This window comes from Papilio machaon, chromosome 25 (assembly GCF_912999745.1).
Source record: "Papilio machaon chromosome 25, ilPapMach1.1, whole genome shotgun sequence".
In the NCBI taxonomy this organism is placed as follows: Eukaryota; Metazoa; Arthropoda; class Insecta; order Lepidoptera; family Papilionidae; genus Papilio; species Papilio machaon.
The window spans coordinates 5,341,708-5,367,555 of NC_060010.1; the positions used below are offsets into that span (position 1 = coordinate 5,341,708).

The window sequence follows — 25,848 nt, forward strand, 5'->3', positions numbered from 1 at the left end:
CAAAAACGAACTGTGTTTTCTTTTGCAACACGACCGCCATACACATCATTCACCCTTCGAGTCGTTTCCGCAGCACTAGTGCCACGGCGGAACTCGTACTCGTAAATAATGCGATATTTTAAGTTTTCCATTTTGTAAAATGAGTGACGCAAACAGAAAAAAAACAGAAGAAAAAAACAAATGAATGACGGTCATCGAACCACAAATACATGAGTCTATAGCTGTACAAATTTGAATTTGGAATTCCTTACCAAAGAGGAGAAATTCGTGATTAAAGTGGCCAGTACGAAAAACGCCAATTTCATATGTAAGGACCTAATATTATATTTCAGATATTACAATATTAAATTGATTATATTATACAGTAGACATAGATCAATATGAAAAAAATTGAAAAAGAAATTGAAAATTGTAGGTTACGTTTATTTACATTAGAGTTATCAAAATATTGTTGCAAAAATTGTGTCCTATTTTCTTACTAAATAAACATTTAATAAATGGAAATTGTGTTTTTTTTATATCTTTTTCTGCGGCAATTTTCCTTATTTCGTTTATTTTTCTTCCGGTATAAGATTAACGAAATAAACTTACTTCCAATATTTTTTTATATTGCTTAAGATGTCTTAATAAAGCGTTTTCAAAATGTTTCATAACATTAAAACAACTTTTTTCACATTAAAAAAGCTGTTGTGAGGTCATAAAACTAAAGTATGATTTTATAATATCTGGCGCCTGCATGCCGTCCTGGGCGGTCGTCCCACCTGGCCCTAAGGAAAGGATGGGAAGGTGAAATGAAGGACTTGAGGAGGGGACGCCTTCGAAGTAGATATATCCTCTTTCTGTCCATCCCCTCCTCAGTCGATTAAGGTAAAGGCAACGGTCGCTCAACTATTTCGGCCAATTCAGGTGGCCGCATGCTCGTTTGCCATCGAATGTATTATTAAAAAAAATCTGTTCTTTGAGAAAGTTAATGCGATAATGTTGCATCATATCTAAAATTTATCACAGCCGATTATTTTTTCACGATTCTGGCCCTGATATAAATTTAATGCAAATGTCTTTTTGTTCAGAACTTTTATTATATTATACTACATCAAAGTCTTAATTATTCAAGAAATATTTAATATATTAAAATATTATAAAAGTGGCAGAAAATCTCTCCTAATAACTAAGCTTCAATGATTCGGAAAATGCTGCCCTTGTTAATGTCGACCCCTAAATTGGGGTAAAACGGATATTGACAAACGCATAGGCGGTCGCTAACGCAAAAGATAAGCGGTCGCCTCCGTGTAATGGGAGCCTAAATTGCCCCTTTTTCTTTAGTCACTACGGTTTTCTTCCTTTGAGAAAATATAGCTTTTAAGTTTTCCAATTTATTTCGCCTGATTTTGCGATTTAATATATATCGTTTAATGTAGAAAATATAGGTTCGAAATATGTCGAAATGGTATTAACGTGCAAAATTTCTATTCTCAGATATGTTATGCTTATATATCTTAATATATATAAATCTCGTAGCACAATGTTTGTCCTCAATGGACTCCTAAACCACTTAACCGATTATAATAAAATTCGCACACCCTGTGCAGTTCGATCCAACTTGAGAGATAGGATAGTTTAAATCTCAAATTATAGTCGCAATTTTAATTTATTGCTAATTTTTTTTTTAACTGCGCGCGGACGGAGTCGCGGGCGACAGCTAGTCTATATGTATAAAAGAAAGTCGTGTTAGTTACACTGTTTATAACTCAAGAACGGCTGAAACGATTTGACTAAAAATTGGTGGGCAGGTAGCTTAGAACCAGGAAACGGACATAGGATAATTTTTACCCCGTTTTCTATTTTTAATTCCGCGCGGACGGAGTCGCGGGTAAAAGCTAGTATATTATAAGAAAAAGATTATAGAATTTGTCTAATTTGAATTTGTAAAATAAAATGATCCTTGTTTATTTGTAGCTTTCAAAGCTCAACTTTGCATTCAACATGTAAACAATAGAATGAATTGAAAGCTTTCATTCGAAGTAGCGAAGCGTATAGTAAAGTACAATAATTATTCGATACGCTTGTTAATTCTGAATGAAATGCAATCGAGTTTTCTCTTAATTACGCAGTAACAAATACACAGCATCTCCTCTACAATTTTATTCGATACGAATGAAGTGACTGAACTCTTTAAACGTCTTATACAATTAATTTGTTAAAAAAAGTATTTTAATTAAATCGTGAATGGCTTTTGTCTTTATTTAGCGTGGGCAGGCGCAAGATGGACAGATGATCTTGTTAAGGTTGCGGGAGTATCCTGGATGCGGGTAATCATCGTGTCGATCTTTGTGGGAGGTCTATGCCCAGCAGTCGGTATCATATGGTTGAGAAGAAGACTAACTTAAAACGAAAATCGAAAAACATATTGGTACAAGGCGGGATTCGAACCCAGGACCTGCAGATTGCAGAAGCTTCACCCCTCAGCCATAGACGCTTTATACATATCGGACATATGTGTTACCTAAAATGTAATTCAAACATTGTCTAAGTTTTTTATGGTAAGGCGCTTAATATTTAGTTTATTGCCATTTATAATTCCTAGATATACTCTAAACTGTCAACATTTGTAGTTTTACAGTAACATGTTAGCGAAATGTGGATGGTAAATCTGATTTTATCTAGGCTGTTGTGTGGTCTGTGAACACGTAAGCAAGTAGTGTTAAGTGTAAGGTATGTTGCCGTGATAATGTTAGCGGTGACTTGGCAAAGTTCCCAAGTGATAACTCGTGCAAGGTGTTTCGTTACGTTTAAATTTAAGCGTGCGTTTACACTGCTAAAACATGTACGAGACCATATCGTTATCTCTCTCATTCTTCTTGTACAATCTGAGATAACAATATATATTTTTAACATTGTTTCGACAGTTATAAATCACTGTTATTACGTATTTTATATAAGTTACTAGCTGTTGCCCGCGACTCCGTCCGCGCGCAGTTAAAAAAACTTAATAGCGATATGAATTTTTTCTCGCCTTTTAAACTTTCCCTAGACCTCCACGAACATTTCAAGACTAAGACAAGATAAATCCGTTCAGCCGTTCTCGAGTTTTAGTGAGACTAACGAACAGCAATTCATTTTTATATATATAGATAGATAACTATAACTATGTTGTACGTTATATTGCTTCAAGATTATCTGCTCCGATAAGAGGCGCTGCTGTCGCGCGTATGACTAAACAACTACAGTACGACAAGGATCTTATGACACTTTATTAACAACGTAAGGGGGCGCTTATAATTTAGTTTGACTTATACCCACCGTGTCAGATAAATTTTGTCGATCTATAATTTTAGACAATTTTAGTTAAAATAATTTGGACCGAATGTCGCGCTAAAAGTTACCAAAACCAAGTGTCAGATAGCTGTAGTGAGGGAACGTAAGTATTTTAAGTATTTTTGTAGGTCTAGTGTTGCGCCGATACACCGACACAGTGTCGATATTCTCTCTTACAATATGAATATGTTTTGTGAAGAAAATTCAATTTATTTATTCTTAACATTAAAACTAGCTTAGGTGGTGAAATAACTTAGACGATAACTTACTTGTAATATGTTTTTAAAGTAGGTGTCTGTTTCCGTTAGATTTTTTATCAAGTTTATTGCAAATATTATTTTTATTGGTTATACACTTCATATTGGACCTTTCGAAACTTTCTTCTGAAAGGTTCACCAAACTTATCACTTCAGAACTATAAGAAGGATATTTTCCTGATATTATACCAATAAAACTTTCAACAAAGAGTCATATAATTTATATGTTAATATTATTTTTCGGTACGTATAAAATAAATTCTGATAAATTTAAATAAAGAAAGATAAATAAATAAACTAACAAAATTAAATAAACAATATATTTATTAATCACTACTCATTATTTTTTTTTTGAAAAGATTTTTAATAATTCTATTTTAAATTATTTAAATTATAACAAGTTATAAAACCTTTAACGTCATATAACACGAAAAACGTATAAAATAATTACGAAAGTACATAAACGTATACAAAAACCTTTCCTTACAAAATATTAATGTGTTAAATTTTCACAATGAAAACTGAACGTAAAAGTAAATAATATCTTAATTTATATACAACGTTCTAATAATTGGTTATCGTTAACTATAATTATACAACTGACACTCATATACTGAGTTTGGATACACGATAATGCTTGGATTGGTAACATACTAGTTTATTTATGTCAAATATAACGCGGCTAATATTTGGATGCAATTTGTCCCAAAGGAAAGCGTATTTACTGTTTATTAGCTGCGCCCGCGAGCTCGTCCGCGCTGAATTAAATAAAAAACTTTATAAATAGTCTATGTGTTATTCCAGACTATGGTATTCATCTGTACTTTCATCAAGATCCGTTGAGCCGTTCCAGAGATACCTTCAAACAAACATCCATCCATGTTAACATTCGCATTTATAATATTAGTAATTTTATTTGGCAGAGTATCGTAAGTCGTAAGGTATCAATTAGGGATGTAAAAAAAATAATCGATTATTACAAGTTTTTTTACGATTTTATGGAACGATTATTTTTTTACAAAAATTGAATCGATTTTTCGAAAAATCGATTTTTAACTCAATGTTAACATCCCTAGTATCAATAATATGTAAATATTATAAATAACTACTAAGGCAGTGGATTAATAAAGTGGTCTCAAACTCCTAGTGCCAATGTAAGTCCCGACGTTATAAGTTGAGGGTTCACAAATTAAAGAAATCTATCATATCAGAAATCAGTAAAATATATTTAAATGGATTAGAAAAACATTGCTATATACTTTAAGGGTTCCTGGAAAAAATGGTAAGTTTATATAAAAATTAAATATGCTTCACTACTGGTTCGCTTTCGCAACAGTTTTTTGTGTCCGAGAGACTTGATTATAATTTTAGCAAAGAGAGTATTTCTAGATTTATCAAAATAAACAATAAAATATACGAAAATTCTTCACATTGTCTGAGAATATGACAGCGATACACTGCGTTCATTTCCACAATGAAAACAATTGAATAAAGAATACCGACTCCTTCTCACTCATTTTGATAGAAGAGAGACAACAATATATTTCAAAACAAGTGAAGCTAACTTTGCCAATCTAAAGCAGTGTAATATTTCTTTGTCACTTCAGGACCATCTATCATTCTAGTCTTAGCCACGACAAAATGTGGGTATTTTCATTTAGCGAACTGTCATCGAAAGCTTAACACTGACGGAATATTTGATACCATGTTCCCTGTCAAATGATTTCCGGTTACTTTGGTGCTCGTAATTTTAGGGCTAATGATAGGCTTTCGTAGTATTAATTCTGATAAAATTCTCTGAGTGCTTTCAGTTTAAAATCGATGTTTTTTTAATTTCTATCAATAAAAATAGTAGTAGACTAAAGAGTCTATTACTATGGTTCAGGTCATCAAGGAGTCAGAGTCCAAAGAAATTGTAAAATTTTGTTTAGAACAAAAACAGGAAAAATGGAACAAAAAAGAAATATTTTTTTAATTTCATTAAAGGTATAAAAAAACTTCTTTATAAAAAAAAGTTTATTTCAAAAACTACGATAAAAATTTACAAAATCAAAAGATAATTTGACTAATTAGATTTGCAATAAAGTATACTTCACTTAAATCTAGTTACAATGTAACTTAATATTATTATTAAAGCAATTATAGAACAATAAAACCTAAGAGTCGCCTTGAATTTTTTTATATGAAGAACAATATTTTCTAGAAGTAGTCTAAACTAAATATGCGTGGAAACAGTAGACACAGAAACTGTAGAGATGCCAGGCTTGACTTGATTGCCGTTGGCATCCTCTTCCTTCTGTGGTCTTCTGGGACTGAGGAGTATCTTCTGAAGTTGACAGGCTGGGGCTTCCGCGAAGAGATAGAGTGGTAGAGAGAAGAGGAAGGTTGTACAAACGATACCAGCGAAAAGCATGATCTGAAAAAAAAATTGCCTTGAAATTCATAGTCAAAAAAGCAAGTATTTTTAATTTTTAAATCAATACATTATGTACTATCTGTCGCCCGCAACTCCGTCCGCGCAGAATTAATAAAAAACTTACTTAACTAGTATCCTATGTGTTTTTCTTCCAGTTTTTCTATATCTATGCCAAATTTTACCGTCCGTTGAGCAGTTCTGGAGATATAGTAACAAACATCCATCCATTTATCTATCCATCCAAACTTTAGCATTTGTAATATTACAAGTGTAGACTAGCTATTCAGCAGCATTATCCAATATTTTATTAAATTGTACCTTAAGACGTATTTAAGGAAGAACAGTATGTGACAAAAATGATGAAGTGAGAGATGTCTATAAGGATAGGCGAAGTAACGACGAAGTGAAGTAAAATAAATCGGTGTGAATGACGAAAACCTGTTGTGGCAACTCCACATAGAGTAGAAGAAACTCGCCATTATATCAACAAATGGGATCATATAACCCAACCAACATAATATGATAGTCTTACAGCAGTATAATCTGTGGCGTAGAACGACCTCCTCATTTGGCCGCCGTATGTCCTGAGTACAGTTGCGTGGAGCAGCATCGCACAGTAAGAAAGTCTGCCAAGCGGCTGCAGCGGTCCCCATTCCACAGAGTTCACGTATATTTCTGAAACAAATGAGTTTATTAGAAAAATATTGCAAATATATACAAGTCGTACGTCTGCCTGGGAGATAGACTGATGATCTGGTCAAGGTTGCGGTAAGCGGGTAAATGAATGAAATGAAGATGTGCCACTAGGCATACATAGATGTCTTTTATTTCACTGATATAATATACATGATGAAAGAGGATTTAATCTTAAAAATTATTCCATTATTTTATAAACAACATAATTTGAAGATGAATCAGATCTAATTATAATAAGTAGAAAGATTGTCAACAAACAATTCTTTGACTTTTGATACAAAATACATGAAGCTCGTATAAATTAACATATACCAAATTCCTTATTCGGTGTTATACTGAACACGTAAAAGAATGCTAATACAGGTACCTAGAATGTAGGGTGACCATATAGATTTCAGTATTTTCCATTTTATGTTCGAAATATATAAAAAGAAATTAAAAAAAAGTTACGGTAATTATTTTTCGTATAAATTGAGATTATTTAATTACTTCTATTATTTGAAGAAATAACAGACAGATTATATGATATACCACATATTTTCTTGGTAAAATTAGCTTTAAAAACTAATTAACATGATGTACTAAATAATTATTAATTTTTCTTAATTTTTCAGGAATTGTTATAATTCGTAAGATAAGTTGGATATCCTACACTTGGTTGACACCCTAGCTATATACTACCTTTTTATACAGGGAAAGTCAGAAAGGATCTCATTGCCAATTTTTATCGTTATCCAGGATTCCGTGTAATCCCTTACACTTGCCTACAAATTGATGTTCAATGTAAAAATTTACTGCTTGGCTTAGAAAACTTTTTATAAATGTTAATTATTTCTATATTAATAAGTGCATTAATTAATTGTGCACCAACTACAATATGCCGGTAATAAACAAATTTTCAGCATTTAAAATAAGTTTTTGCAAAGAGACCTCTTTGTTGTCTCTTCGAATATTTTTATTGATTCCATGAAAGCGGGCATTCGTGCAGTTACTCTGCGCTAAATCTCACAACTGAAATCACAGTCACCCGCAATGTGCATCCAGAGCTACATTCACTCCATACATACAAAGCCTCAAAGATTCTTACTATTGCATCTATAGAAACAGCCAATGAAAAACACGCAGATGGCGAGAGCAAAGAAGTTCTGGTTGAGGGCGTTGAATACAGCAGACTCGAAAGCAGACGCGCGTCGGTGGTGGAGATCCCAGCCCATTAGTACTGTGCCCATAGCGATGGGGATTGAGGTCACGAACAATAGCTTCAGAAACTGTAAATACATAAAAGGTCTTAAAAAATAAATTTCAACTATGCTTTTACATTAACATTCCTTGTTGCTCCTAAGTCAGCTATTACACAATTTTATTTTAAAATTACCACTTAAATATGAAAAGAAACTAATCTGTCAAATCAGAAGATCAATTTTCGAAGAATTAAACCAAAAAATTGGAGCTGCTTTGTTCTAAGCTAAATCGAAATTTTAACTTCTTCATTAACAGCAGCTGAATCTAAATTACTGTATAATTAATATTATGTTGAGCGTCGGTGGCTAAGGGATTAAGCACTTGACTTGCAATCTGCAGGTCCTGGGTTCGAATCCCGCCATGTACCAATCTGTTTTTCGACTCTCGATTTACATACGTACATTTATACGACGTTCTTACGGTGAAGGAAAACATCGTGATGCAACCTGCACATATCTGAGAAGAAATTCAAAGATATGTGTGAAGTTAACCAACCCGCACTGGACCAGCGTGGTTTACTTTGGCCTAGTCACCCCTAACTTGTAGTAGGCTCCGAGCCCCTCAGTGGGGACGTATAGTGAGCTGATGATAAATATTATGTAGCCGCTAACCAAGTAAATATTATTTTGTATTTATTACTTTCAAAGTAGAGTAATCATTTTTATTAATTCACTCTATTCTTCTTACCAGCGAATCCTTTAAATTCCACTTTTCCGCTTGAGCTCTATGATAGAAGTAAGCTGTCAGTACTCCGAGATGATAGCCAGCCCAGTTGCCTTGAGCCGACACGTAAGCGTGGTAGAAAGTATCATTGTAGCCAAAAATATCTCGAATCGATCTGAAAATGATGAATTAAAAAGCAAACACAACATTAGAGTAATACTAAATATCGGACAGAAAAACACTACGCAAAGATAAAGGCCTATCGTACACAAGACAACATAATCTTTGAAACACGGTGATTTAAGTCGTTAAGCGGCTTACGCAATACAATTTTGTTGAGGTTCGTACACAGCGCGGGTCGCCGACATTTCTGTCATCGCCAAATCCAGTCGCTCGCAATCTGTTTGTCAAGAACATCCTGAGAAAAGTCGCTATAATTTTCAAGATGGCGAAGCTAATATATATAGTTGACGTGTAGTCGCTATGCCTTTACTGAGCGTATAGATTATAGAAGAATCGCGTCGACTATTCAACGTTGTGTATACGGAGCGCGCGCAACGCGATTCTCGCGACGAAACCTTATATTATAATATTAGTTTCTTGTGTACGAAGGGCCAATGTCTTCAATGGCCACAATTAGACAATAATTGTAGACTTCGATACATTAATGAAGAGGGAGACAATTCGATAGCCAAAGAAGCCTCTAGGCAAAGAAGATTCTATTGTAAAAGGCGATTGCCTGGTTCTCCCTGTCAACAAAAATAGCTAATGGCTTAGAATGATATTTCATTGGTCATTGGCAATGGATATTCATAGAAAAAGACGAATAGAAAAATAAAAGATGAAAGTCGGATGATCATAAGATTTTCTACTTACTCTGGGAATATACTGACTCTTATCGGCATTAGGTCCATGAAGTAACTCTGTAGGAAAGGTATCAGTAGACTGATAACCATCACTCCTGACAGTACGGGGATTCCGGACCTCGGCCAGCGCCAGATCACTAACAGTACCACCAGGGTCATCAGGAAGAGTTGGGTGTCGGTGCCGAGGTACCTGGATGCCCGAATTAGTTAGTACAACAAGATTGATGACTGCATTGCTACTGCAACGGGATAATGCACTAAAAAGTCGAACATGGATAAATTCATAAAGTAGACTAGAATTTCATATCATTGATACACAAGTTAAGAAGATTAAATAATCTTTATCCACATCATCATCATCATCATCATCAACAGTCTTTATCTGTCCATTGCTGGGCATAGCCCTTTGCCAATGCCTTTCACAGTACGCGGTCCTCCGCCTTCCGCATCCAACGAATTCCAGTAAACTTATTCGTATAACAATGAATAATTAACCACTTTAGCAAAATTACATAATGTAGCAACTAAATAATTAATACATAAATATTTACAATTTACTATCCCAATTATAATTAATTTACGGTTTTATATCATGCAAATAACTGCAATTCACTGATTAGGAAGATTGTAAAAATAACAATTAAAAAACTTAATAACACGTAATTAAACAGCCTACGGTAAAAGTTAGTTATTATGATAAAACTATTATGTAGTAAGTAATTCTGATTAGTGGAATAAAGTGACTTTAATATTTCACATCTTCAGACCATTTTGTGCGTGACTATACCATAGTCAACCATGCTGGCCCAGTACGGGTTTATAAGTGCAAGTTGTATCACGACGTTTTCCGTCGTAAGAACATCGGATAAATGTACATAATAAAATTCTAAAATCGAAAACCACATTGGTGCATATATGGCGGGGATCGAACCTCGATCTTTAGATCCGATGCTTAACGAATGACTCAGTATCATAGAAAGCAATAGTAAGCAATTTTATAGACTTAAAGACGGGTGAACGATTGCAACTGCGACTCGAATATGCGCGCAATTTGTGGTCAGTCTGCATGAAATTGCAGTCGACGTGGCCGCATGTGGCCGCATATGGCCGCATGCGGCGTCGTTCGGAACGTATCTCTCGATACGCAATATGCATCGAGAAATTGGCAAAGAAAACTCGGTCATTCTGACTTATTTGAATTAAGTCTAGTATTCTAAACAGTTAAGCTATTTTATTGGTTTGCCATTTCCTATTTATATAGATAAATTGACTAAACTACTTTGAATGTACATTGTTTGGTAAACTTCTTGCGAAATAAATTGTTTCTTTTATAAGATAAGAGGTCAATCGAGCAACGGGAACACCGAGGTGTTCAACGACGTCCATGGAATCAACAATACCAGCGGAAGGTAGATACGTTGCCGGCCCTTGAGAAAAAGATATGATAGCTTCTTGAAGAACCTTAATAGTACGTTTGGAAATACCGCCGAGGACAGATTATTCCACAATGCAACTGTACGAGGCAAAAAGTTTAAATAATTTCAAAAATAAATCTATATAAAAAAACTCAAAATTGGTGGTTTGCTTATTATAAATAAACGATAAAAAAATATAAAACCTTTTTCATGGTCTATGTTTTTTTTTTAATTATTTTCAGCAAAATGAATCAAAACAAACGCAAAAATTGTATTTTAAATGTGTAATACACTCATTTTTCACTGAAGCGGTATTTTAATGTTGATTTATCTTAATTAATCTACACTTAAGGGTTTCTTTAGTCACATAAAAGACATTAAGTATAAATAAAAACATTATTTGTCCGACACAAACTTACATGTACGTATTACATGTAATATTTGTTATATCAAGATGTCCCCCTTTGGCCGGTTACTCAACCGCACTTGAGTACGTTTGTTTAGCGGTTTTAACTTTACCATGAAATAATGTTATGGTGTAATACATTTAAAATGAGATTGACACGATATGTATTGTGCAAAGTTTAATGGAAACTGTTTTAACGAGGGGATGGAAAACTTTATTTTATACTAGCTGTCGCCCGCGACTCCGTCCGCGCGCAGTTAAAAAATGGGGGGGGGTATGAAAAATAGATGTTGGCCGATTCTCAGACCTACTGAATATGCTCACAAAATTTCATGAGAATCGGTCAAGCCGTTTCGGAGGAATATGGCAACGAAAACTGTGACACGAGAATTTTATATAATAGACTAGCGGTTGCCGGCTACTTCGTCGACGGGGAATTAAAAATAAAATAGCCTAAGTAACTCCTGAGATAGGTACCTGCACACAACAACTACGTTTCTGAGATTAACCAGTTTTAACGCGGTCTTGCAGACAGACAAACATTTTGAATTCTTCAGCTTGTTGCATATTTCTATGGGCAGCGGTCACTTCGGTATTTTAACTATTCCAAGATTAACATAGGCTAATCTTAATATTGGTATACTACATTTTAGTAATAAATTAAAATGCAATCGTGAGAAGCCGTTACCAATTCGAACCGCTACTTTAGTATAAAAGAAAAATGTCTGTTGCGTTATAATGAACAAAGCAACTTACCAAGCTTGCGGCATACATAAATGTTCGAAGGGGAACAGATTAGGCATTAGTATAACAAGTTGCCACCAGTTGCTACGACACATATCTCTCTCCCTCTTCACCACGGCGTCCCACATCGGCCCCGAGCCTAAATGGGGCACCCACGTCATCGCTAGGCCCATCACCACCAGCACTGCCGGCATCAGTCTGGAAAATACAACGATTTAAGTCTTTGTAAATAAACTAGATGGCGATAAAAACATTATAGAACACGGCATTAACAATTGTCCTGATTACAAAACATACTAATTTTATTTATATCGTATAAACATTACTAAAAAGCTTACCTAACCCATCTATTGATAATAGCCATTGGTATAGTTTTAAAACTGAAAGGATGTGTCTCTGCATATGAGAACATCTTATAAGCCATCAGGAAGCCACCCATCACAAAGAATATCTGCACGATGACACGTGCATTGAACAGCAGAGATTTGAAGAAGTCATCGTACGACTGCAAAACAAATGAATATCACATCAGAAATGAATATGATGGATTTCTATTGATGAAACGTATATATTAAAAATATGTTGTCATCCCGATTAATTCCTTTGATAAAAACACAGACAACTATACGATTTTGCATTGGTTTATTGGCAACAAAAACTTTACTTTTATGTTACTAGGTTTTGCCCGCGATTCTGTACGTGCGGAATTAACAAAAAAACTTAATAAGTAGTCTTCTTCCAGACTATGTTCTAAGCCAAATTTCATCAAGATCCGTTTAGCCGTTCCGGAGATACCTTCAAACAAACATCCATTCAACTATCCATATAAACATTCGCATTTATAATATTGGTAATATTAGTTCTTTAACAATTTGACATACATTTAAGAAAAAAGGCTCAAAGGTTAATTTTTAAAACAATTAATTTATAATTTTTTCATCAATAACCATGTAAAAATAGCTTCATAGATCTAATTTTTCAACAACAAAATCTGATGAAAACCAAAACTAGATGCCAATATTACGCTTTATTCTAAGAAACACGTTCCATGTTACCCGCCTTTATCCTTGTAAGTATTTTTCCTACATAAGTATTGCAACAAATTTCACAATGTTAAACATGATTCCTAAACGTTGGTTAACACAACCGCACTAGTAGCGAACTAGTAATTTTCATTTAAAGTACCAAAGTAACACGGGTAATGCACGCAACTGCATACGCAATGTGTCATGCATCCGTAATGCAACTCGTAATGAGTAATATTTATAACAAATTGTGTATTTATCACTGTAATAAAACTATAGCTACGCAAAGATAAATAAACAAACATACTTATCAACGCCACGCTTCGCTAAAGCATAGATAAATAATTTATAGATCCTTAATCCGTAGCATAAAAATGAGGCGAAAAAAGGTCTTCGGAGGCTTTTTACTTTAAGTTTATTCATGATAATGTATTGGGTCAAAAACATAGTAAACTAACTCTATACAATAAAGGTCAAAACTAATGTAATACCATTCTCTATCTACTTCTCTGGGTTACAGCGTTATTTAATTGCAAATCGGTAGCCTCTCAACGGTTCAATGAATTAATTAAAACGGACGTACGATTTAAACGGATAATTTATAATGGTAATAAATAACATTTATTTATTTGTTAAATTAATGTTACTAATATTATAAATACGAATGTTTGGATGGATAGATGGCTCAATCGATCTTGACGAAATTTAGCACAGATGTAGTATATAGCTTGGAAGAACATATAGGCGTATAAAGTTTTTTTTTTTAATTCCGAGCTGACGGAGTCGCGGGCGACAACTAGTACCTTATTAAAACTGGTTTGTATCCGATTTAAATTACTATGATTATTTACTTACACAGTGAATAAATATTAAGATAGATATAATTATTACTTTATTTAAATATTTTTTTTTCTTTTGTGTCGAAGATTGAAACCCACTTTGGGTCCCTGCGTCATCGGAGTAAGTAATCGATTTCGGAATAATGCATCTTTTCTTTTTATTTTATTTATCTTTCCAAATCGATTTCTTTTAATTAATCTATTTCTTTTTTCAACACAGTTTTCAGCATCTTTAAATGCGTAATCGTTTACGTTCCGTAAAATATAGGACTATCATATTTCTTGTTTACGTAAAAAAGTTCATAATAAAAATAACTATCATTTACTAATGTAACAAGTTACAGCGTTACTGTTTGCAATATTGTAGGGATAAATGTGATATATCGACGACCGGTTTGCAGCAAATATTTTGCAATGATAATATATTGCTTTGAAACTAGTGCAGTATCGCGCTAATCTTGTTAAATGGATAATTTAAGTTACCGTTGCATTGTCTAGACTATTGTAATGAAAAATATTGTGGTATCTATTTTTTCAAAGATAAGAGAGGGATTTTAAATATTTTTTTTAATATATTATAGCAAAAAAGCTTAACAGCTTACACCTAAATTTGTCCTAATGTCGAAACGACCGCTCCCATTTGTAGATGCGTTGCCTATCTTTAATTAAAGGAGGAGATGCACAGAAATAGAATATTTTACTTTCCTATGTGTCCATCCATTAAATCCACTTTTCCTTCCCATCCTTCACTCATAAGAAAAGAGTGGGAAGAGAAAGAAGACTAAAATAAGGCCTCCGGAACACACACCCATCAGACGAATTGTGGTCTTGGTATTGCACCGAGCGTGCCTGCCCATTTTTTGCAAACAGATGTTGTTGCTGATGTCTATCAATGTTCTGATGTTTTTTTTTATATTTGAATAAGAGAAAAATGGTTAAGATGATTACTTAATACAAGTATGATATGACTAAGTATTTAATTAAATTAAAAATCAGTGACCGTGATAGAGCTCGTAACAACATCTAGTGCACGAATGTCTGGTATGATGAGTGTGCGTGCTGGAGGCCAAATTCTAGTCCTCTTTTCCTTCCTGCCATTTTAACAAAGAAGGGATGGGAAGAATCCGACATGATGGCGGAGAGGATAAATAGAAAAAGGAAATATACCTTTTCAGTTTATCTTTTCCTCTGTTCAAAGGTAGGCAACGCTTCTGTTTCACATGTTCATCAAAAGAACTGCTTTGTTAGTCATCTTCTTGATTACTATATGTAAAGTGTTACTCACTTGTTCAATAAATTCGGGATTGGCTGTGTAACCATAGCCTATGAAGATCATAGAGTGAAGACCGAGTATCATCACCATTGTATAAAATCTGCAAAGATAATAATCTTTTAAAGTAAAAAAAAAAAACATTTCGTGTCATTAAAATTTTTAAACTATCAAAGTGAATTCGAGAAACAAATCTGTGAGATTGAACTTAAGAATTACACTTGAGGCACCGATTACTTTTGGATCTTTCCAGAAGACAACTCGGACATCAAATAGATTCGAAAGTAGTCGGTGCCTACGTTACATAATCTCTATATAAGTTACTAGCTGTCGCCCGCGACTCCGTCCGCGCGCAGTTAAAAAAAAAATGAAAAATAGATGTTGGCCGATTCTCAGACCTACTGAATATGCTCACAAAATTTCATGAGAATCGGTCAAACCGTTTCGGAGGAGTACGGTGACGAAAACTGACACGAGAATTTTATATATTAGATGACTTTGTTAACTAATTATTAGATTGGTTTCTTCTGCCCATTCGTCTATGGCCAACAAACTAAATGTAACATTATGGAAGAGATATGCCAAGGTTATAAGTTTTCAGTCAAGATGAAATAATTAATGTTCGATTCCAAATTATGTACTTAAACACTTTATTTTAAAGTGCCATTAACTTATAATTGGCTTAAGTACTACATATATGTAGGTTAAGTTTTATAATATTAATTTTCATTATTTGAGATACATATGCCAAGGTAAAATTATTACCATTTGTTATTTTACAATCCTACTAGTGAAATATAATTTTCCGTCAATCTCTTACGGTGACGTGCTGGGTAATAATTGATTCTAGGTGGGTTGTAACACTTGAACATGACAGTGTGATGGGTTAACCCTTTTTGTTTACCTTTTTTTCGGAAAGGTAAAAAAGGGTACAATATAAAGTGAGCGTGATATGAAATTATTGACAAGTTAACGGACAGTTTTTTGGTAGAAATTTATGCATAACTAAAATCCTAAGATAAAAGGTAAATTTTAACATTTAAGGAAATAATAAAAATATTTATGTATTTTCAAATAAACATTTCTAAATCCCTACACAGATTATAATAAATTTTTCGTAACGGTATATTTATCCAGTTTTTTTTTTGTTGAATGAAGTGTAGGATTTTGGTATTTTACATAATTACAAAATAACTCCACAACAAAATGTATATATCTTATAATTTGTATGAAAATTAGTTAATCTTTTATTACCTCATAGCTTGGAAACATTTGAAGATACCACCATCAGCACTGCCACCATGTTTTAGAGCCTTCCAATTCTTTTGAACGCAGAAAGCCAACATGAATCTATTGCCTGTGGTTAAAAAATCATAACCAGGATTTAAGAAAGAAAAAAATAATAAAAATCTTAAAACATGTCAATCATAAAATACATCTCAGTTTTGTCATGAGAACGAGCATGATGACAAGTTTCTAAACATGTATTTTGTCAGTGGAAATCCACAGTAACGTTGCACGACTTCGACTATACACACCTTTTCCTTTCTCCGCTGGCCAGAAGAAGTGGTAAGCGGAACATCCAAGGTTGATAAATAAAAGTATTAATAAAATGGCTCCTATGAAGTAATCCAAGAAATCAATCGGTAGTCTATCAGCTTGTGTTTTACAATAACGAACTGATAGTGAATCCACCTGTAAACAAATGTACATATATATCAAACAATTCCGCGTTTCCTCTGATGAGTGTGGTACTGGAGACCTAATTTTAGTCCTCTTTCCCTTGCCAGCCATTTCTTATGGAAAGAATGGGAAGGGGAAGTGGATTTGGCAGAAGAGGGGATGCATAGGACGGAAAAATATCCTCTTTCTGTGCGTCCCCTTCTCCGTTAGTAGGTAGGTAACGCCGGTAGGAAACGCATCTGCATTTGCGGATTTCTATGGGCAACGGTCGTATCGCTATTGGGCGAATCCGGGTGGCCGTTTGTTCGTTTGCCACCTTGTGATATATAAAAAAAACCTACTTATAAAATACATTACGAATTCCAATCAACGACTGGGCTCGAAACTAGTCGGTGCCGACACCGGACAAATGTACGTGAGTGTTTTACCCGCTTCCTATTTTAGTTAATGATAATGTCTCACGATAGTTTGAATAATTTAATATGTATTTAAATGTCTTTTGGCAGTGAAAATCAGCGTTAATGAGCAACAAGTACCTGTAACCCATATCCCTGATGTATGGTTGCATTGAAGCACTCTCTTAATGCAATTGCCGTAGATTGCGTGACATTCGCATGGCTGACAGTCAGACCGCAATGCTGGGAGCCGCAAACACCGCGGTGCAGCTTCGTATGTTTATAATTTGTGTATGATATGGATGAGAAATTCTGAAAGATAATATTAGAATTAAAACCACACATTTACTACACCCAGAGACGTGTAGGAAGGGAGCCGCTTAGTGATAGACGCCAGCAACAACAACATCTGTTGCACGAATTGGTCGGCTCGCCCGGTGAAATACCACGACCACACAGAAGACAGGCGTCAAGTGGAAGTAATTCCGCGTCTCCTCTGATGAGTGTGGTGCCGGAGGCCTAATTTTAGTCCTCTTTCCCTTCACAATCTTATTAGGAAAGGATGAGAAGGGGAAGTGGATTTGGCGGAAGAGGGGACGCATGGGAAGGGGAAGTCCTCTTTATGTGCGTCCCCGTTGATTAAAGGTAGGCAACGCATCTGCATTTGCGGATATCCATGGGCAACGGTCGCCTCGCTATTTCGCGAATTCAGGTGACCGTTTGCTCGTTTGCCACCTTTTAATAGACTTATCAATGCGACAATTACTAACAGTTGAAATAGAACTGGTTGGAATAAGGTAAATTTCGAATCATACACAAGAAAAAATGATGTCAAATAGCTCGTCGTCTTGGTATTAATATACGACATGACGTTCTCTTACGACGTCACACTCTCTCTATCTCTATCAAAAGTGTGTGAAACTAATCAACCTACATATATTCAAGCATGTTACAGTTCACATCTTCTTAAAATTGTCAGGAAAAAGGAGAATTAATAAAGAAATACAAGGAGATAATAACTAAACACTGTTTTGTTTGATTACCTTTATAAACTGATACAGCGGTGTATCGTCTTCCAGAAGTTCAAGGTCTACTATGCAGTAGACAGCGTCTGGTTTCTTCAAGCAAATATCGAAGTCATCCAGTTCTGACAGCGCTGGCATGGAATGGTAGTCGAAGATCTCTGTAACATTTTCTGCGAAAGAGAGAATTGATATTATTGTAAATAGAGCGGCGAACCGACAAAAAGTGAGTCTTGACCCTTGAAAATTAATGTTTCCACTTTGTTAGGTCCGGTATCTCGATTCATTCTTTAGCTTGGAGCTCTCGCAGGACTTTCACCATCTTATTATGCAGCTTAACCTTAACCTAACAGTCAAGAAGCGTTTACCGTTCAAAGTATGTTCTTATAGCCTTTTGGCAATTTGGAGGTTATGTGAAGGGCTAGCTACCCAATTGAAAAACTTTCAAGTTACCTACAATAAGAGAAGTTATTATAGTTATAATGCTATATTAACAAGAAATATTCTCTAAGGGCATGTCCAAACTAAATATATGTTCAACTAAATGTATGCTGACTCTTAGCTCATTATCAACCCAGTATTCAATCAGTTCGTCTGCAAAGATATTATACGACACTATTAAACTATTGCGACACTATTTAACCTTTCATATAAAAGCCGTAAAGTTAATAATAAATTAGTTTTTAAAATTTAATTCAAATTGGTACTTGATAATAAATAATACTGTAATTAATTCAAAATATTTTTAAATAAAATTTCGTCAAACTTACGACCAAACAGTCTCTGTCTACAATTTTTTGATCGGGAATTGTGAAGCAGTGATAATTTAAAAGAGATTTTACATTTATCTTCACAATCAAATCGTCTAAACTCCAAAATAGAGATGATTTTGTACATGTTTTATCAGTGGAAATTCACTCATTTACTTTACAAAATATTAATTTAAGATTAACTTTCATAAGCAGACATCTACGTACTAAGAAATCTCTTCATCATGAGTCTTTGTGAATTAATAAAAATAATATTATTAAATAAAATAAGTTAATCAAAGAATATTAAATATAATTTTCTTTCACAAAGTCCAATGTTAAAGAGATTTCTTAGCACGTGGGTTTCTTACCTTCTAACTTCTTATTACTTAAGTACAGAATACCTACAGAGAGAGCGAACAGGAACAAATATATATCTTGACTTTAAAAATTACTCGATAAGCGATGAAAGTTGTAGTTTTTTAATGAAATTTTAACGCAAAATCTAATATATAAGATTCTCGTCTTATATATAAAATTCTCGTGTCGCGGTGTTTGTGGTTAAACTCCTCCGAAACGGCTTGACCGATTCTCATGAAATTTTGTGAGCATATTGAGTAGGTCTGAGAATCGGCCAACATCTATATCCCCCCCCCCCCCTATGTAGTTTTTTTTAACTGCGCGCGGACGGAGTCGCGGGCGACAGCTAGCAGTCAAATAAAAATGTATCACAATTTACGTCCATATAAATATGTCTATAGATTATTTTTTCAGGACTTTTTATATATATTATTTATCAGAATATTAATTAAATGTTATCTTACTTTTTACTAACATTACAAATGCGGATGTTTAGATGGATGAATGGATATTTGTTTGAAGTTATCTCCGGAACGGTTCAACGAATCTTGATGAAATTTAGCACAGATATAAAACATAGTCTGGGAGAACACATCGGCTAATTAAGTTTTTTTTATTGCCGCGCGGACAGAGTCGCGGGCGACAGCTAGTAATTAATATCAGTAAGAATATTAATGAAAACTACATCGATCTAATGCTAACGAGAAAAATCAGACATCAGTAATTACACATAAAAAATATAATTGAAATGTCTATTCAAAGTTACTCTGTGCTTAAGTCCCGTAACCGTAGAGTAGTCCTCATATTACACGCCTACAATCTAACATAAACGTAATTGCCGTTTTGATTTATTTCCCCAAGCAATTTTAATCTCTATCACGTGTGACATAAGATTCATTTTCGCTTACACGAAAACCATAGATTAAATTGATATTTTTTTATTTGATGAAAAAAGGTTGCTCATTTGGATAATGTTTCTTTTGATAATAAAATAAAATGTGCGGTGAAAAGTTGTGAATTGTTCATATAATATTTATACACATTTATTTTACTTTACCAGCAAATAAAAAAATGGTTATGAAGTCTTTGATTCGGTTTTTAGCTAAAGTCGAGATGAAAAAATGGTGTCCACAACTAAGTTACGAAAATCGAAAGTCACTTAGAGAATAGAGTGGTTCTCTCGTGTTTCAGCAAAGGCACTGCCGCGTGCAAAGTTGTCGAAAGAGGTCATAGCACAAAAAATATATACATACTTATATATTATAAACTAGATTTTACCCGCGACTCCGTCGGCGCGGAATAAAAAAAATGCACATAAGATAAAAAAAAAGTTCCTATGTCCGTCTCCTAGTTCTAAGCTCTAAGTTCTAAGTTCTAAGCTAGACCGATCTTGAGTTATAAACAGTGTAACTAACACGACTTTCTTTTATATATATATATATATATATAGATAGATATATACTTTACAACATATATACATCCTGTAGTTGCAATAGTAACGTGGAAATGATACTCATCCATGTGGAACATATATTGCATTCATTTAAATTTCCACTTAGAACATATACTCGTTACCTACTTATATATAAAGCTTATATTATTTTTGTACTTCACACAGGTTAATTATTAACAGTACTTAGATGCAGCGATCGTGGTGGGATTTAGCCAGGAAAAAAAATGTATAAAGTGCCTAACAAAAGGACAAAAAAAGTTATAAAGCAAATTAAAAAAATAAAAAAAAAATGTAAAAAGGAACTCACTATTGAAATCTAGTTTAAGGATGTCCAAAAAAGAGTACAGACCAAGAGTCTGTAGATGTCTTTTGTTTGAATTTAAAAGAAAATTGCAGAAAAAAGTTATTTTGTGTTAAATTATTTAGTATGTGAAAATAAAAACACGCCTAACCCATAAAAACTTAACAATTTTCACAAGATAAAATGTATCCTATGCATTGTTTCAGACACGTACTATTGCTATTCCAAAGATCCAAATTCATAAAGCCGTTTTGAAGTTACAAGGTAACAAATATCCTTCAATTCATACAAACGCATTTATAACATCAGTAAGAAGTAATATTATTATATACAAGTTAACTAAGTTCTTTGAAAGTAAGTGATCACGAAATCCTAAGCAAGTAAATGTTACGAAATATAAGCCGGCGTGAACAGGAATCGATCTAGAATGTTGTTCACCGCTCTAATTTCCTTAAAACATATTTTATAATTATTATTGGTCTATTTTACTTCTTATTTCTTAATAATTCTATAAATTCCAATGTTTGGATGTATGGATGTTTGTTAGAAGGTATCTCCAGAATGGTTCAACTTGTAGGCTATAGTATGGAAGAACACATAGGCTACTTATACTCATAGTCAAAGGTGACAACTAGTATCCATATAATTTTTAAAACCTTATATATTTCACTTTCTAAGAGGTATTATAGTTTATTTAAATTTGTCGATTTAAGATTAAATTAAAAGACTTTTAGGTTAACTAAATTAAAAATATCCTTTGAAAATGCATTACGAAATAAAATTATTTCGTTATAATAAGTGGATGTGTGATCATCATTATCATTTTAACTTACACAACCTTGTAAATACCTTTTTATGTTATTTTTAAATTTCTATCTATAGTTTCAGAGTAAGACTATGTTATTAAATAACTAAACATATATCTTAATTTCACATTTAAATTATTGTTTAATAATACTTTAAAATCTCGTCCACTATTCGCATAATAGTCCACATAAAGAATATAATCTACGTTTGTTCAGATAACATCCTAAACATAACAATGGTTCCACATATAGCGTAGCAATCTATACAATTAATAAAATTGGAATGTCTTGTAACATCAAAATAAATAATATTTTGCGAACATAACATATTTGCGTTGTTATAAAGAAAATTTTAATTTTAAAATTTATGTCTAACTGTCCACGTTTATTCCAGGTTTGTTAGAGTATTTTTTTTTTGGTAACCGCTAGTTTATAATAAAACCTACTTACCTTTAACCTCTGTGACATTTTCACTGAAAACACCATTTAAAATACAGAGCACTAACCACCACATTTTGTCCAAGAACTACCAACTGACTGTTAACTTACTTCTAAGTTAAGCATTAAGTTATGTCGCAAGTGCGTACGCTTTGTGGGGGCTTGTAATGTAACTAAGGGTGCAGTTTTGTTAGTCGATAACTAGGTTGTTATACTACATGCGTGGTGCGAGAGATTTCTTGATTACTTATACTATGGCGCTCGCATTCTGCATTCGAGACCCATTTTTACTAGTCGTTAGCCCGTATGCGGGGTGTCCCCGCTTTTCGTACAATGACCGAGTTTTCGACAAATGAAATTGCTCCCTATGGATTATTGCAACTGGATTAAATCATTAGATAGGACAAGTAACGAATCTACAGTTTATTTTATGTAAACGTTTGTTTCTTTGGTGTTAACTTTTTCAACAGAGGTCGCTTTATCTTAAGACCTATAAAATGTTTCTTTGAGACGATATTTACTTTAACTAAATATTATTTGATCGTTTTATTTTTTCACTTTCATTAAAGGAATAAGTCTCATAAGAAGCAATGAAAACCAGAGAAGTAACTGTCGCATTCAATCACATAATTCTCACCTTAGGACACTGTAAAATTAACCATTAAATGTCTATAAGTGCGATTGTTAGACTTCTAAACGATATTGTAAAGAACTGTGATACGTAATCAAGAGTAAATAACGTAATGTTAATACTATTTAGTAAGAGTAAATAAAGAAAGTCCATAGCTAACATTGAATCTATTTGCGTAAGGTCAGGGTCGAGGGATGGCGGACTTCATCGCTGTCGGTTGCGATACTGTACAAATAAACCAATGTTGTGGAACCGCGAAACGCAAACGCATTGTCTATTGCCACATCGTTACGGTGACCAATAAATGTTTGAAATATGAGAATTCTGGTCATAAAAAGTTAGTCTTTTTTTAATGTTTCTGAAAATATTATCCCCACTTTAAGATAGGCTTGAATTTGGAGACGTAGTAAGAGTTGAAGAGATTTTCTGAAAATATAGTTTTTTAGCTTTTACCCGCGACTTCGTCTGCGCAGAATTAAATGAGGGTTAAATATCATGTGTTACACCTGACTATGTTGTATATCTGTGCCAAATTTCAATAAGATGAGTTGAACCGTTGCGAATTTATCAAGTAAATATGTGAATCAAACGTATTGTTATAACCCTTCACAGTATGGACGTATCGATTAATCAGCAATATATTGAAGACGAAGTTTTCCATTGTTGTAATAACTGTTGCAATATCTGTCATCAGCAGATATAGCTTTCTTTATAAATAATTTATACAAATAATTGAGTCGATTGCTAGACTCGAGGTGACAACCCGGATTCGGAGACCATCTAAGTTTTCAATTAAAAAGTGTGTGGAAAAGTTTTTGGGTTTTTTTTTTTAAAAAGAACCCCAGCGCCGCCCGCAAAACAGTATCCTACGTAACAAGACACATTCCCGGGATCTATGTGTTCTTCCAAACTGTTCTACATCTATACGATATCGAGATCGGTTAAGTCGTTCTGAAGATGCCTTATAACAAACATCTCTCTTTGTCTGACTAACATTGGCTTTAAGGATAAAAAAGACATTTAGAGTGACTTTCCTATGAAAGCTTATTTCCCTATCATTAAATAAATAAACACTCAATATTTATACGTTACTAGCTGTCGCCCGCGACTCCGTCCGCGCAGATAAAAAAAAATGAATATGCTCAAAAAATTTCATGAGAATAGGTCAAGCCGTTTCGGAGGAGTACGGGAACGAAAACTGTGACACGAGAATTTTATATATAGATTAAAAAAATAAAAATATATATTTAATCCTTCAGTAAGAATTCTATCATGCCAATAATTTTTATTTGTATTATTTTGTCTTTAAAATAAACTTGTCCTAGTTATTAAAAATCCTTGGTCACCGTATTCTACAGAAGTGCGCGGTGGCCGGCCATGACTCGACAGTATTGCACTCGTTTACTTTAAACGACTTTTCCACATTTTGCGACCACGGCCGAGTCAATTCCAAAAATAATGATATAAAATATTAGTATTTTAGTTTTATTACTTAATCCAATATTTAAGGAATGGAAGTTGACATTTCAGAGATAATGTAATTTATTTCGTAAGTTAAAAATACCACAATAATATTGTAATAGAAAAAAGAATAACTGGACAGTACGTGGATAGTTTTTGACAGCTCATTTGTCCAACGAAATGCTGTAAATAAAAAACACGTCAAGATGAAAAGTAGTGGCGAATTATTCTCCATTTCATTCCTCGCACGTCTTAAACGCCACCAGGATAAATAAATTAAAAACCTAATATATATAGTTCATGTTCATACTAGTTGTCCCCCGCGACTTCGACCGCGCGGAGTTAAAAACGAACATAATAAGTAGCCTATGTATTCTTCCAGTCTATGTTCTACATCTGAGCCAAATTTTATAAAGATCCGTTGAGTAGTTCCGGAGATACCTTCACATTCGCATTTATAACATACTAGCATTTACTCGCGTCTCGGCCCGCGCGGAATAAAATATAGAAAACGGGGTAAAAGTTATCCTATGTCCGTTTCCTGGTTCTAAGCTACCTGCCCACCAATTTTCAGTCAAATCGATTGAGCCATTCTTGAGTTATAAATAGTGTAACTAACACGACTTTCTTTTATATATATATAGATAGATAGATTTTTAAGATAGAGATTTCTGCTATTGAAATAATTTATAAATGAGTCTATCACTTCCGTAGTTTTCAAATCTATAGCAAACAGAGTAGAATATCATATTTTTTCTTTATGGTGTTAAAATAAACGTTAATTAGTTCTTAGAATCTCTGTAAGGGTTACGAGAAAATTATCTGATAAGGGGAAACTTTCTCATTTTGTCGCAAACGATATACGTTACTGTAGGGTAGAAATGGAGCTTAACAAAGCCTACCTCCTTATCTTTTATGAATATTTCCACATAAAAACTTTTCCAGTTGAAACTTTGTAGTCAAAATGAAATGGCCAGTTTTAACGATACTTTTTCAATACTTTAAATTTATTAAAACTGTATAATCAAACTACTTATGTCTTTAGCATTGATATACGAAATGGTTCACATGAACCCCCTGGGTTTTAATTGACCTCAGTGCAAGTTGAACTATAAGGTGATGATTTCAACGAAACCAGTTGTAGGTATTAGAAAAATGTTTCGGATTTTCTGATCTGTAGACACTTGATATTTTGCACAGAGATTTATTTACGCACATAAACAAATAAGAAAGGATTTTTCGTAATTCTTAGTTCTAAATTGAGAGGTCGAAGTTTGTATTCCGAGAATAGCACTATGTTTATACATTCTCTTACAGAACTTTGTAGGTTCCTTTGGTTATGTAATGCATACGAAATGAGTTTGAAAATGCACTGGTAATATTGATAAAAGTACG

At 33.7% G+C, this 25,848-nt stretch overlaps 1 protein-coding gene across 1 annotated transcript; it reads right to left on the reverse strand.

Annotated features, from left to right (window-relative positions):
• Window positions 1-5,751: 5,751 nt before the first annotated feature.
• On the reverse strand, window positions 5,752-22,445 carry LOC106719200 (regulator of hypoxia-inducible factor 1). Its single transcript, XM_045684264.1, has 13 exons — window positions 22,374-22,445; window positions 18,276-18,427; window positions 17,374-17,544; window positions 16,693-16,849; window positions 16,409-16,511; window positions 15,170-15,257; window positions 12,359-12,525; window positions 12,033-12,218; window positions 9,466-9,645; window positions 8,614-8,764; window positions 7,772-7,952; window positions 6,521-6,663; window positions 5,752-5,988 (listed from the first exon to the last, which is right to left on the reverse strand). Exons 1-13 carry the CDS (start codon window positions 22,435-22,437, stop codon window positions 5,788-5,790), a joined length of 1,944 nt encoding a protein of 647 aa, XP_045540220.1. The 5' UTR covers window positions 22,438-22,445; the 3' UTR covers window positions 5,752-5,787.
• Between the last annotated feature and the right edge of the window lie 3,403 nt (window positions 22,446-25,848).

Excerpts from the sequence above, each read along its gene's own strand:
- LOC106719200 (XM_045684264.1), bottom strand. The coding sequence starts at position 22,437 with ATGTGGTGGTTAGTGCTCTGTATTTTAAATGGTGTTTTCAGTGAAAAT. Across the intron at positions 16,512-16,692 it reads GCCAGCGGAGAAAGGAAAAG|GCAATAGATTCATGTTGGCT; the intron begins GTGTGTATAGTC and ends TTTTAACCACAG. Across the intron at positions 6,664-7,771 it reads CTGTTTCTATAGATGCAATA|AAATATACGTGAACTCTGTG; the intron begins GTAAGAATCTTT and ends CATTTGTTTCAG.